The sequence below is a fragment of the Oncorhynchus nerka genome, linkage group LG12 (genome assembly GCF_034236695.1).
Source record: "Oncorhynchus nerka isolate Pitt River linkage group LG12, Oner_Uvic_2.0, whole genome shotgun sequence".
In the NCBI taxonomy this organism is placed as follows: domain Eukaryota; kingdom Metazoa; phylum Chordata; class Actinopteri; order Salmoniformes; family Salmonidae; genus Oncorhynchus; species Oncorhynchus nerka.
Window position 1 is genome coordinate 58584675 of NC_088407.1, and position 14009 is coordinate 58598683.

Here is a 14009-nt window from a genome sequence, read left to right on the forward strand (position 1 = left end):
TCCCACCGTGAAGCATGGAGGAGGAGGTGTGGGGATGCTTTGCTGGTGACCCTGTGAGTGACTTATTTAGAATTCAAGGCACGCTTAACCAGCATGGCTACCACAGCATTCTGCAGCGATACACCATCCCATCTGGTTTGCACTTGATGAATCTGGTTGAGGGAACACAGTGTGCAAAGCTGTCATCAAGGCAAAGGGTGGCTACTTTGAAGAATATAAAATCTATTTTGATTTGTTTAACACGTTTTTGGTTACTACATGTTCCCATATGTGTTATGTCATAGTTTTGATGTTTTCACAATGTAGAAAATAGTCAAAAAGAAAGAAAAAATCATTGAATGAGTGTCTAAACTTTTGACTGGTACTGTATATCTTAGTGCACAGAGATTGGGAATCAGTCGCCAGAACAGATCAAAAAGTTTATCAAAGACGGCAAGCGTTGGCTAAATTGTGGTCTTTACTTGCCATGGGCAACGGTATACAGTGATTCCCTGACAAAAAAAAAGATTGCCGTTTTGAAACTGCAGTCGATTGTGGTATATTTGAAGCGGTAGTTACAGAATAACTGCAGTTACACTGCAAAATTACTGCAGTAAACAAAACTATTTTTAGGCAGTATTTTCAGAATACTGCACTATATCTGCAGTTGTACTACACTCTGACTGCAATCTTTTTTGTAAGGGTTTGCATTGGGGCCAATGTACTGGGTGTAGTAAAAGGCCAGCAACACTCTGTATTATTCATGGCCATGTGAAATTACGCCATATATAGATTCTACAGAGCCTACTAAGTATTCCCCACACCACTTTTACATCGGCACAAATTAAAGTTTCCTGTGCAGTGCTATGTTTGTACCGTATTGTGTCCAAGCACCTCATTTGAAGCTGTTTTGACCACTGTAAAAGGCCAGCAACACTCCGTATTATTTATAGCCACGTGCAATTATGCCATATAGATTCTACAGACCCTATTGATACTCCCTACGTCCCATCGGCACAAATAATAATTTATTCTCTGTAAGCCAATATACACTGCTCAAAAAAATAAAGGGAACACTTAAACAACACAATGTAACTCCAAGTCAATCACACTTCTGTGAAATCAAACTGTCCACTTAGGAAGAAACACTGACAATAATTTTCTAATGCTGTTGTGCAAATGGAATAGACAACAGGTGGAAATTATAGGCAATTAGCGAGACACCCCCAATAAAGGAGTGGTTCTGCAGGTGGGGACCACAGACTACTTCTCAGTTCCTATGCTTCCTGGTTGATATTTTGGTCACTTTTGAATGCTGGCGGTGCTTTCACTCTAGTGGTAGCATGAGACGAAGTCTACAACCACACAAGTGGCTCAGCTAGTGCAGCTCATCCAGGATGGAACATCAATGCGAGCTGTGGCAAGAAGGCGCTACCAGGAGACAGGCCAGTACATCAGGAGACGTGGAGGAGGCCGTAGGAGGGCAACAACCCAGCAGCAGGACCGCTACCTCCGCCTTTGTGAAAGGAGGAGCAGGAGGAGTACTGCCAGAGCCCTGCAAAATTACCTCCAGCAGGCCACAGAAACAGACTCCATGAGGGTGGTATGAGGGCCCGACGTCCACAGGTGGGGGTTGTGCTTACAGCCCAACACCGTGCAGGACGTTTGGCATTTGCCAGAGAACACCAAGATTGGCAAATTCGCCACTGGCGCCCTGTGCTCTTCACAGATGAAAGCAGGTTCACACTGAGCACGTGACAGAGTCTGGAGACGCCGTGGAGAACGTTCTGCTGCCTGCAACATCCTCCAGCATGACCGGTTTGGCGGTGGGTCAGTCATGGTGTGGGGTGGCATTTCTTTGGGGGGCCGCACAGCCCTCCGTGTGCTCGCCAGAGGTAGCCTGACTGCCATTAGGTGCCAAGATGAGATCCTCAGACTCCTTGTGAGACCATATGCTGGTGCAGTTGGCCCTGGGTTCCTCCTAATGCAAGACAATGCTAGACCTCATGTGGCTTGAGTGTGTCAGCAGTTCCTGCAAGAGGAAGGCATTGATGCTATGGACTGGCCCGCCCGTTCCCCAGACCTGGATCCAATTGAGCACATCTGGGACATCATGTCTCGCTCCATCCACCAACGCCATGTTGCACCACAGACTGTCCAGGAGTTGGCGGATGCTTTAGTCCAGGTCTGGGAGGAGACCATCCGCCACCTCATCAGGAGCATGCCCAGGCATGTGGAGGCCACACACACTACTGAGCCTCATTTTGACTTGTTTTAAGGACATTACATCAAAGTTGGATCAGGCTGTGGTGTGGTTTTCCACTTTAATTTTGAGTGTTGACTCTAAATCCAGACCTCCATGGGTTGATCAATTTGATTTCCATTGATAATTTTTGTGTGATTTTGTTGTCAGCACATTCAACTATGAAAAGAAAAAGAAAAAAGTATTTAAAAATAATATTTCATTCATTCAGATCTAGGATGTGTTATTTTAGTGTTCCCTTTATTTTCTTTGAGCAGTGTATAATGCATATACAGTGATTTGCATGGAGGGCATTTATTTGACCTTGGAACATGTTTTAAAACTCCAAATTTAAAGCAAATGTCACTTAAATATGAAAACATATGAATCATTGTTAATGTTTAGACCATTTTTCATACATTAATAAACAGGTTACACTTTTCTACTACTGCGTGGGGGACTTTTATTTAGAAAATTCCGTGACCCGGAAGTACTGACGATCACTTTGTCTGAGTTACCTATGAAAGATGTTATGCTACTCTCCACTAGGTGGTGCTCTACCACTAAGTATAAAATGTCAGTCTCAAAATTGCAGTTGCTACTGTAGTAAACACCTGCAACTACTTTAACATAGTAACCAGATCACTATATTTACTTTTCCATAGCTTACGCAGGTGCAACATAACTACCAAGGGCTGAGTACATGGTATAAATCCTAGAAGTTAGTTTAATCACAGCTGGGTCCAGACTAGCTCACATTGACACCAAACCCAGACTCTTCTCCATTGTTAGACTTGATCCATGTCCTTCCTTATCTGGCTTTTCTGAGGTTGTGACCTCTCTCTCAGGGCAACCCCCTTTTGTTTCCCTGCTCACATCGAAAGCAAAGAAATCTGTCCTCCTAGTCATTTACAACCACCAGTTTATTTTAATCTTCCTCTCAACATCTTAACACACCCTACTTTATTCTAGCCATTGAGGGCAGCCGTGTGAGGAGGGAAAGCACATCCTATTTATTATAAGGCCTTTTCTTGGAGCCCTCTTCCCATCCTTCCTGGATGTAAATGGCCGCAAGGGTTTGTTCTCCTTCAGTAAACCTTACATGATGACTTTAGCAGGAGACCTAGTCAGTTGCACAGCTGAATGCATACAACCAATCTCTTCCACATTTAACCCCGGGGAGCAGTTGTTGTGAGGTGGGTTAACTGCCTTACTCAAGGGCAGAATGGCAGATTTTTCCCACCTTGCTACTAACCTTTGGGTTATTGTCCCAACACTCTAACCACTAGGCTACCTGCCGCCCAGGGATATATCTAAAGCATAGATGCGTTTTCAACCCTCAGAGATGATAATTGGAAAGATCGGTACACTGAGGTAAGGAGAAAGAGGTGGAGTCAGTATTTGACAAGCTCCCTAAAACACATCCCAAGAGCGGGCAGAACCTCATTGCTAACACAGTGGTGCATTGTGGGTTGTGCAGCTGGAGCCAGGTGAGGAGCGGTTGTCAGGTGAGCCCCACACTGGGCACAACCATGGTCCTGCGGTGAGGACCAGTGCTGCTGGCCAGACAGACAGACTGAGCCCTGGCTGTCAACATCTGCTCCAGAGACTGTACCATCTGGGTCTGGCCCAAAGGAGCTTCTCCTCCAGCTCTAACCAGCTGCAGATCGAGCCAGACAGACATGGACCTAAGCAATCCTGTGGAGGTACAGAAACAGGGCCAAGTCCAACCACTCAGTCATTAGGTTTATTCATCATTTGTTTCAGATGCTCGCCTCATGAGTTATTTTTTTCTTATTAAGTACTTCACTCAGCACAAGCTTGACTTGCTAATGCTTTGGATCTATGACTGCGGGTTAAAGCATATTAGAGAAGATAAATGTTCTGTAACGACTGAAAAAAAGACAAGTTGGCACAAATTTTGTTAAGACATTTTATATAAATTTGAAAGAAACTGTAAAAAGTGTACAACGGTTATACTATTTGTTTACTAAAGCTGGTGTCCTCAGTTTCCGGAATGGGAAAGGGCAGGTACAAAAAATAAAGGTATTAAAGGCATTTCCCCATTTTTAGGGGGTGACAGCAAAGGGTGCACAGGAGGGGGCACAGCGCACAAGAATAAGTAACAATCCAATCAAGGAATTGAGGTGAAAATAAAAATGCTTTTACATTCAATAACATTAACTTCATAGTTATCAGTCCTCTGGAAACACTGTGCAGTTTCCCCAAAAAGCATTTCCAAGATTCTCAGTTTATCTACAGCAATCTGTATAGAGGGTTTAATTACGCAAACAAGCCTTTAATAGTTCACACCTTTCAGAATTGACTAAAGTGTAACAAGTACAAATAAGTGTACAAATACATGTTTTGGGGCAGGAAATTGCATATCATTGGCACAGTCACTCGTTTTCTATAAATAACTCAGAACCATGTACCCTGATCCCTACCTATAGAGATCAAAGCAGACTCTACTTGTTTTCCCCTGAACCACAGCCCAGCTTGTTTATGGAGTAAGTCCTGAAGGACTGTATGTTGTTACAGTGACCTCATTGAGGCTGTAGTGAATACACTGGGAGGAAAACACCCAATACTGTGGAAGAGGAAAAAACCCAGAGACAGACGATTCCCTGATTGGGCAGAAAGGATCAGTACCTGACTGGCCAGTTCAGAAAGAAACAGCCAAGAGTGAAACACAGCATTCAGACAGGAAGGCATCATGATCCAAGCACATAGTCCAGAGAGATTAGAGTAACTGTCTTTTCAAATGGGACAACAGCAAAAGGATATCCAATTGACCGTGTAGACACAGTTCTGAGATTCAGTGACGGCAAGCTTGAACACATTTACATTGTATGCCTGCTCCCACAATCAGTTCTTTAAGTGTCTGCCATTGTATTGCACAATTTGTCATTAGCCTGATAATGGAGCGGAGCGCTCTGACAGAGGTCAATAGACCATGTCATTCTCCCTTTGTTCTAGAATGTTTTGGGGCTCTAACATATATATATATATATATAAGAATGATCTTTTGAGGAATGGAAGTCCTATGGGAATCAACCATGTTCTACAGTTAGGTATGCAGAATTATACATTTTATTGATTAGGTACATTCAAATGGCAGAACAACAGGTTTCAAAGTGTTGGTCAAATAGTGATTAGTGTAATGTGAAAGTCCTGATAACAATATCTAAATATGATTAAACCTCCCACTACATGGAAAATTAAGTCATTGGTCATATTTTGTTGTTGCTGTTGGTCCACAATATGTCTTTGCCTTAAACAAAGAACATCAAAAAGACATTTACATTTTACATGGCTAATTCCGATACAATCCTTATGGTCCCGTAAAATGTTCACTTGGTGAATAATGTGTGACAAATATAACAGGTGCTGACAGAAGCAAGGCAAATAGAAGTTTAGGAAAGTGTAGCCTGACCATTCTAAATTGATATACCACATTGCTGCATTGCCACCCTTTTCCTATAAAGTGTGGTTTTATGAACATCAAGCTTGTCTGACTCAACTCATCAAGACAAGCAACACTGTAGTGTTATCTCTCACCATTAGAAAAGTCTTAAGAAGCCACAGAAACAACCAGTTTTTCATTTGTGTAGTATGAAGTATTTCCCCCTATAATTACCAAACTTGCAGATAGCAAATGTCTGTTCAACAATACTATATGCGACACTGGATGTTTAAAAAAAAAAGGATGGGGCGAATGTAGTTGGATGTGCAGTCTGGTAGGGTGAAGGGAAATGTTGGGACCAGAGGAATGAGAGGGGGTGTTTAGGCTGTCCCACTCGCAGAGTAGGAGAACTGTGGGAAGTGGGGCCTCCGTTCGCTGTCAAACGACTCCATGCTGTCTTCTGGAATACATAAAGAGTGGGATGGCACAGAGAGAACTCAATTAGTGTACAACTTTAATCTGATCATCACATTTGTTGAATTCAATTTGTTCTTTTTCATCTCAGTGACGACAAAAAGCATTATGATTTAGTCCTAATACATAATGTACCTATAGAACTAGCACAGGGTGCAGTTCGGCACACATTGCTAGTGCTCTAGCACCACCATTTTGAGTGACAGTGAACTATGGAATAACAGATGTTACACGCGCTTTCCAGAAGAGGGCACAAATCCCCCAGAGGAATTGAATAAGCTCTATGTAATTTGACCTCGCATTAATTGCACTGGGATAGGGAACATGAACCTTCCCCATTCTCAGTTCAATACTCACCTTTGAGAGTGCAATCTATACCTCTAAATGATGTTCAAACTTTTATTTCTTTCTCTCGTGGGATTTAATTCCTTGACTACTACAGTACAGATAGATATACAGTATCATCTACATCAAGGGCTATTTGCACCTTTTAAAATGGTTGTTCAATTAATAGGTTTAAATCTACTGGGAGTACCCAAAACTTACATGTCCTAGGCAGTCTGATAGTAAGCAAAGTTAGGACTGCATTTAAAGTAGAAACAAGGGGCATTCTCTCATAAGCCTGACAACAAGAGAAAGAATATTACAGTCCTCGATCAACATTCTATCTAAAACTAAACCATGTAGATCAGCTTGGGGTTTTCGTTTGGGACACTGAAATTCTGTAAACCCACCTCAAAATAAACAATTACCTTTGGAGCCATGATAAAAACAATTTTAAAGTTCAGTTTAAAATCAACATTTTCAGAAGATCTCTGAAGAGGGGGATAGAAATGTCTGAGATTCTGAAACTCGGTAAGTGGTTGTCGTATTCTCAACAGTAATGACATTCTGAACCACGTGTGTCCCCAGTTTATTCTTACTGAGTCAGACTATGATCATCACAATTAAACAAAAGCATTCCGGTCCAGTGAGTCAGTGAAAAACATTAGTATGATGATCGTCTATCTGGGCTTGTAATTCTGTTCTCTGTGATGTGAGTCTGGTGTGTGTCTCCTGTAACGATACAGTGGCAGTGGGTGAGGTAGTACCTTGTCCGGGCGGTGTAATAGTGATGGTCTGTGCTGTGAACTCCTCGTCAAAATACCGCGTGTCTGTTTCAGAGGTAACCTGCGGCTTAAAAGGCGGGACCAGCTGTGAGAGAAGAGAGGACATCATGGAGCACATTGGCACATCTGTCCTGTCAGAGAGTGTAGACATTTGCAGGCCTGGTCAAATCTATTGGTTGTTCTCTGAAGTAATGGAAAGTGTTACACCGATTTACCTTCTTCTCATAAACATCTTGCCATTCAATCCCAGCAAAGAATTTGTGCTGCATGATCTCTTTAGCATCATTCTGTCCACCACCTAACCTGGAAGACACAGGGACCAAATGGACAGGAGTAACTACAGAGGCCTTTTTGATTGGAATGAGAAGGGAGGAGAGGCCTACTTACCGCTGCTTGGGGTCCTTTTTGAGCAGGCCTGAGAGCAGGGACCTGCCCTCAGGGCCCAGGGTGCGTGGGAAACGGATGTCCTCCATGAGGATGAGCTCAAACAGCTTCTCGTGGTCCTGGTTGTAGAAGGGCAGCCTACCACACATCATCTCGTACATGACCACGCCCAGACCCCACCAGTCCACCGCCCGGCCATAGTCATTGTCCTCCAGAACCTAGACAACACAGGACAACCACAACTCAATATAATACAGCTTTACTAATACCACTATGGACAATTACACAATCATACCTGGAAGCATACAGGACAGTACAAGGACAATACTAGGGCTCGCAGGAGTTCAAATGTACGGTCAGCCCTATGACGGCATCAAAAGAAACACATATACTATACATTCTTGGTTTAGATCTCTGAAACCTATCTATTAGCTAAGTGGATGGACATTAGGTGAGTAGTGAGGTCAGCAGCTCTCCAGGCTGTATAAAGAACCCTAAGGCCAGTGCCCCCCCCCAGTCTGGGCTTTCTGACCAGCCACAGCAAGCACTGACTCACATCTCACAATAGGAGCAGGGATAGAATTTCCCCAGGAGCCCTGTATATTTAATCACCAGAGGTCTGCAGTACACACCAACATCCCGAATGCACTGTATATCCAACCACACCACAGCCCGTAGTCATTTAGATGGAGGCTCACACACCATGGAAGATGACATGTTCACACGTTCTAATCAAGCTTCAGCTTTGTGCTGACCAACTGGGGTAACCTGTTGAATGTCAGTACACTCTTCCATTTGTTACTATACAAGGCCTTCTGGGATGTGTCGTTGGGTCAACAGTACCGGAAGGATGTTGTAAGTGAAATCAAGTCACTGAGAACAGCTGTTCTTTAAAACATCAAAAGGTTATACGAGGTGAGATAGACCAGTCCAGGAATAGATTCATAGGTAAGGGGGCAGCCTAATATAATTAAATATGGACATGAAGGTACACAGACCCAGAAAGAGGAGGCAGGCAGAACAGATGGACAGACGTGGCCGTAAATAGAACAAAACCGGAGTGTGTTTTGTGCGCGTGGGTGGGCGGCGTGTGTGTGTGTCTGAGGGGCACGCTGCTTGGCGCTGCGGTTAGGGGCGAGGAGGCCTCGGCGGGCAGGGGTAACCTGAAGCCGGCACGGTGCTAGGATTACTGGACCGTCTCTATTTCCAGCGCTGCTGTCGTGCGATTCACACCGTGAGACAGCTGGGTCTGCAGCTGCCCCATATACAGTATGTAAGAGAGCGCCACAGCTGTGGAGCTGCCAGGACCACAGGAGCCAAGCTCATCCCTCACAAGTAACCAGGGCTGCCTGGACCGACTCTGTTACACTGGCCCCAAGGACAGCACAGTGCAGAGTGGAGTGAGGAGGGGAAGAGAAATATCCTCCACTTGATACTACTCTCCATCTTACTCTGGCCCTTTTTCTCCCTCTAAACACAAACACAGCTACCGTCCCTCTCTCAAACACATCACTAGCTCACATTATATGTGATTCCCTTCCCTCTCCTTAACTTCCTTGTTCATAACTTCCCCAATTCAACTTCAGTCATTACTGTTCCAATGTTTCTATAAAACGACCCTATTTCACAGTGGCTTAAGTGAAACTGGTTCCATGGGTGTTCTCTAGAGGAAGGTTTACAGTGCTGGGCTCCTGGCCTGTGGAATATTCCCAGACGTTACAAGATTCCTATGCAGCACACACAACAAGGTCATTGTTTACTGCAGAACAACCTGTAACACTGCCTGGCCCTGGCTCCATAGAGACGCTCTGCGGCGACCCTGTCTCCACGGAAACGCCCCCTGATGTCTCCGCTGCTGGAGTCTAGCAGAGCTGGGGCTGTTATAGGGTAGAATGTTACTGTGTATAGAATGGCAGAGGAAGAGCTGGGGGTGAATATGGGGGGTCCAGTTAATGGAGGTTGTCTTTCATTTCTAACATACCCCACATAAAACATGAAATTATATGAACATCCCTTTTACTTATCATGTGCCTTTTGCTGGCCCTAGTGTGAGTGGGGGACATTATGATGAAATAGTAATTCATGCGCTGGTTGGTTTTTGTGATGATAGCTACTGTAGACTATGCCCTAGATCAGGACGGTCCTCGAAGAGAGATGAAGATGTCAGGTGAAAGCGCCATGGGAGAATGTTACTGAGGAGAAGTGAAGGACAACGTGCGTGGCCCTGGCTTTTCCCAGGTCAGGATAGGCATCCTGAACAGGGGTGTTCAGACTGTTGGGGCTTTTTAAAGCAAGCCTTAAGACTTATCTTTATTGGCTGGCCTACCCTTCATCCTATATTTTGATTGTTGCTTTTATGATATGGTTATATATATATGTGTTCTTTTTTTCTTTCTTTTTTCTATTTTAACTTTAATTTTAATGGAGGCTAAAAACAACGAGCCGGCAACTGTGTCAACATGGGCACCCTTCTCCCGGAGAAAGAAATCCTACGGCAAGAGGGCTATCACACACACACAATGCCCTATCGCGTTACATACACACCACTCAAACACACGTCACACCTGCACGCAATGGGGAGCAGCCACACCCCTGTACACATGTCCTCTCAACCAACAAATATGGGCACACCCTGTCCTGCCCTTGTCACACTGCAGACTCATTAGCTCCATGTCTTATACTGAAGATTAGACAGGCATTTAGGAACAGCTGTCCCAAAGCCACTCTTCCACATAGCTTGTATGCCTTAACAATATGCCCGACAACATACATTTATGATGTTGTGTGTAGTGGGATATATTCTCTGCGCCACAGTTCCTCTCTTAAAACAGTATTTAGTCTGTTAATCCTTTCAGGTACTTACCAATTATGTGACTTTATTCTGTTCAGTTGATTTAAACTCAAAGTTGATACAGTGTACTAACAAGAACATGTCAAACGTGTGTGAAACATCAGGTCTTTTCACAACGTCAAATTCTAAACATCTGAAGAGGAAGAAGGCCACATGGGTTGTGCTCCAAAGGCTACATCTTTATTGACTCAAAATGATAAGATTTAATGACCCCCATATTGGTGATTACAGTGAGAATACACTACCTCTGGGGCCAGGTACTCTGGCGTCCCACAGAAGGTCTTCATGGTGGCCCCGTCTGTGATCCCCTCCTTACACAGTCCAAAGTCAGTGATTTGTATGTGTCCGTCTTTGTCCAGCATGAGATTTTCCAGCTGAGGGGAGGAGACAGAATGAGACAGGAAGTATCCCTATCAGCAGGGAGAGTGCCTATGTGAGGTGTGTGATTGAGGCCCAGCTGATTTGGCATCGCTAACTCAGGAATGAGTTAGCGATGCATTGCCTTTTAATATCAGTGTCCTCTCAGTAAACGTCACCTGGCATCTGTAGCTCACACGTGACCAGCAGCACCAGGCCAGAGTCAGCACATCCTCCAATACTGCTACCCTGGCATTTTCAGGAGAACCTTAGCAGGTTGAAAGCCTGCCTCATAAACCCATGGGAAGATCACAGGGAGGGGGGAACGAGGAGGGAGGGGGGCTATGCTGACCTGGCTGGTATAGTTTCATCAGCTGGAAGAAACAAGGCTACAGATGCCTCCCTCCCCTCCCTCCTAAAAAACAGTCATATACTACCTCTGCTCTTACGCTATGAATACAGTTCACTGAGTTTTTGTACTGGCCTCTTGCTTCTGGTAGGAACAAATTGCAGCTTTACGGAGTAAGTTTGATGCCGGGGGTAAAAGATGACTCAATACTCTTACACACTTTACAAAATACAAAATGTCTAATTGTTGCCCATTTACATTAATGGTGAAAATAAAATTAAAATAAACGAGTGGAACAGCTGTCCAGTCGGATATGTGGGTTATTCTACTCCTCCTGCCATAAGAGGAGGTCTGGGCCTAAGTTTCCAGATGCAGTGAGGCCTGAATCAGGGGGAGGCAGATCGATGCACCCCTGGCGGACACTATTTATATCCCGGTCGGGGACTGACTGTGTTCCAACACCTTACCTTCAGGTCTCTGTAGACCACGTTCCTCTCAGCATGCAGGTAGTCCAGTGCTGACACTATCTCCGCCCCATAGAACCGAGCCCGCTCCTCAGAAAACACCCGGTCCCGGGACAGGTGGAAGAACAGCTAGATGAGGGAGGAAGCGAGGGAAGGAGGGAGAGGAGACAGAGGGAACAGGGTGAGGGTACACAGAAGGAGGGGTGGGAGGCGTTATTGGCTACTACTAGCTAAATTGGATCTTGTGTGTCAGGTGTTATTGACAGTTTAAAAAGCTCACCTCTCCGCCGTTCGCATACTCCATGACGAAACACAACCGGTCATGAGTCTGGAAGGAGTATTTCAGGCCCTGGAGATATACACTAATAACTTTAACTGCAATCAATGAAAAAAGAAGCTTGCAAGTTCTCCAAAAGAAACCCAAGTCTTTGTTGATGTGATATCTGCCTTTGGGATATTACTGTTGTGTGCCAACTGCCCATTCACCACAGTGGGATGAACACAAGCTGCATGTGTTACCACTTAACATGGAAGAGTTTGGCATTGTGAGCCATCACAGACTTTGAGAAAGGTGGTTAACTGACAATGAAAGGTCTGGTGTCCTCAATAGAGGCCAAGGCTATTGCTGTGTTTGTAAACAAATGCTCAAACTCTCCCAGCACAGATTCAGCATCTCCCCCTGCATGGAAGCTCCCAGGCTGAAGTGGAGTGGCTCCTCAGAGTCTTTGTGGCCAGAGGAGAGTTTGGGTTAAGTGTATGGAATGGATGGTGGGGTCTCTCACCGTCAAGAACGGATGCTTGGAATTCTGGAGCACTCGGTTTTCTGTGAGTGTGTGTGCCACTTCATCCTGAAAGAGATCACAAAGAGTGTTTGTGCAACTCCCACAATGGATGCCGTTTAGGTATCCATGATCGCCCCCATGCTCTCTCTCTCGCACTCATGCTTCCTGTAACGGTCAGTGGCCTGTACTCACTTTCGCTACGATTACTTCCTTCTTCAGGATTTTCATGGCATAGTAGCGTCCTGTGGCCTTCTCCTTCACCAGGATCACTTTGCCAAAAGTGCCTTTTCCTAGGAGTTTGAGGTATTCAAAGTCGTGCATAGTCTATGAGCGAGGGGAGAAAAAGAGCCACCGGATTACAAAACAGCAGCTATAACAAACTAGTCAAAACATATAATCCCACTGACAACACGGAAGCATTACAGGTGCTAGATCATCCACTCTTCTAAAGGTGGGACTATATGCTGCAGTGGCTAATTTAACCTCTGACCCCCAGGGCTGGTGAGAATGTTGAAAACGGTTGTGTGGGGGGGACATCCAATCCGGTGCCCTTAGACCTTGGTTTCATGAGTTAACAGCACATGTGTGGTGATGAAACAGAGTGGACACGCTATGTGGTGCTAAGCCTCCCAGGGCTGATGTCAGGAAAGTGTCAGGGAGCCGTGTGAGTTGGGGTGAGGCAGGAAGGGCCGTGAGGAGCGGGGTGAGGCAGGAAGGGCCGTGAGGAGCGGGGTGAGGCAGGAAGGGCCGTGAGGAGCGGGGTGAGGCAGGAAGGGCCGTGAGGAGCGGGGTGAGGCAGGAAGGGCCGTGAGGAGCGGGGTGAGGCAGGAAGGGCCGTGAGGAGCGGGGTGAGGCAGGAAGGGCCGTGAGGAGCGGGGTGAGGCAGGAAGGGCCGTGAGGAGCTGGGTGAGGCAGGAAGGGCCGTGAGGAGCTGGGTGAGGCAGGAAGGGCCGTGAGGAGCTGGGTGAGGCAGGAAGGGCCGTGAGGAGCTGGGTGAGGCAGGAAGGGCCGTGAGGAGCTGGGTGAGGCAGGAAGGGCCGTGAGGAGCTGGGTGAGGCAGGAAGGGCCGTGAGGAGCTGGGTGAGGCAGGAAGGGCCGTGAGGAGCTGGGTGAGGCAGGAAGGGCCGTGAGGAGCTGGGTGAGGCAGGAAGGGCCGTGAGGAGCTGGGTGAGGCAGGAAGGGCCGTGAGGAGCTGGCTGAGGCAGGAAGGGCCGTGAGGAGGGCAGGGACGCACCACTTTGAGTCTGGGTTTGGTCAGGTACATTTCCATGTCCATTGGGTCTGGGGAGGAGTCCATCATCTCCTCCTCCTCTTTCTGTAGACTGTCTGCTACGGCCTCAATGGCCTTCGTCCATTCTTCCCTGAGAGAATGAGAAAGGCGACGAGTTAGAGAGGAAAAGAGGGAAAGAGAGTGGAAGGGAAATTACAACACCTCATTTAACATGAGGTAATGCAGCCCAATCATGTAAGCTTGCCTCTCCTCGGGGGTCTCCACGTGGAAGGTGCGCTCGATAACAGTGGTCCACTGCAGGCAGCGGATGATGAATGTGTTGGGCTTGGGCCTCTCCGTCTTCATCAGCTGGCACTCTGGCCACATCCAGGGTGAGACGGC

General features: G+C 46.1%; 1 protein-coding gene across 3 annotated transcripts in view; it reads right to left on the reverse strand.

The window, feature by feature from the left end:
* Positions 1-4140: 4140 nt before the first annotated feature.
* The window catches only part of LOC115138454 (RAC-alpha serine/threonine-protein kinase-like), a 45205-nt gene continuing 35336 nt past the window's right edge, over positions 4141-14009 (reverse strand). For all 3 annotated transcript variants that reach the window (XM_029675313.2, XM_029675314.2, XM_029675312.2), the window contains 11 exons: positions 13873-13984; positions 13632-13758; positions 12590-12721; positions 12398-12463; positions 11896-11964; positions 11619-11744; positions 10691-10819; positions 7598-7812; positions 7426-7513; positions 7193-7295; positions 4141-6087 (listed from right to left, as the gene is read on the reverse strand). In XM_029675313.2, the coding sequence (XP_029531173.1) occupies positions 6008-6087; positions 7193-7295; positions 7426-7513; positions 7598-7812; positions 10691-10819; positions 11619-11744; positions 11896-11964; positions 12398-12463; positions 12590-12721; positions 13632-13758; positions 13873-13984 (1247 nt within the window). In that variant the 3' untranslated portion in view covers positions 4141-6007. The remainder of the gene's footprint in view (positions 6088-7192; positions 7296-7425; positions 7514-7597; positions 7813-10690; positions 10820-11618; positions 11745-11895; positions 11965-12397; positions 12464-12589; positions 12722-13631; positions 13759-13872; positions 13985-14009) is intronic.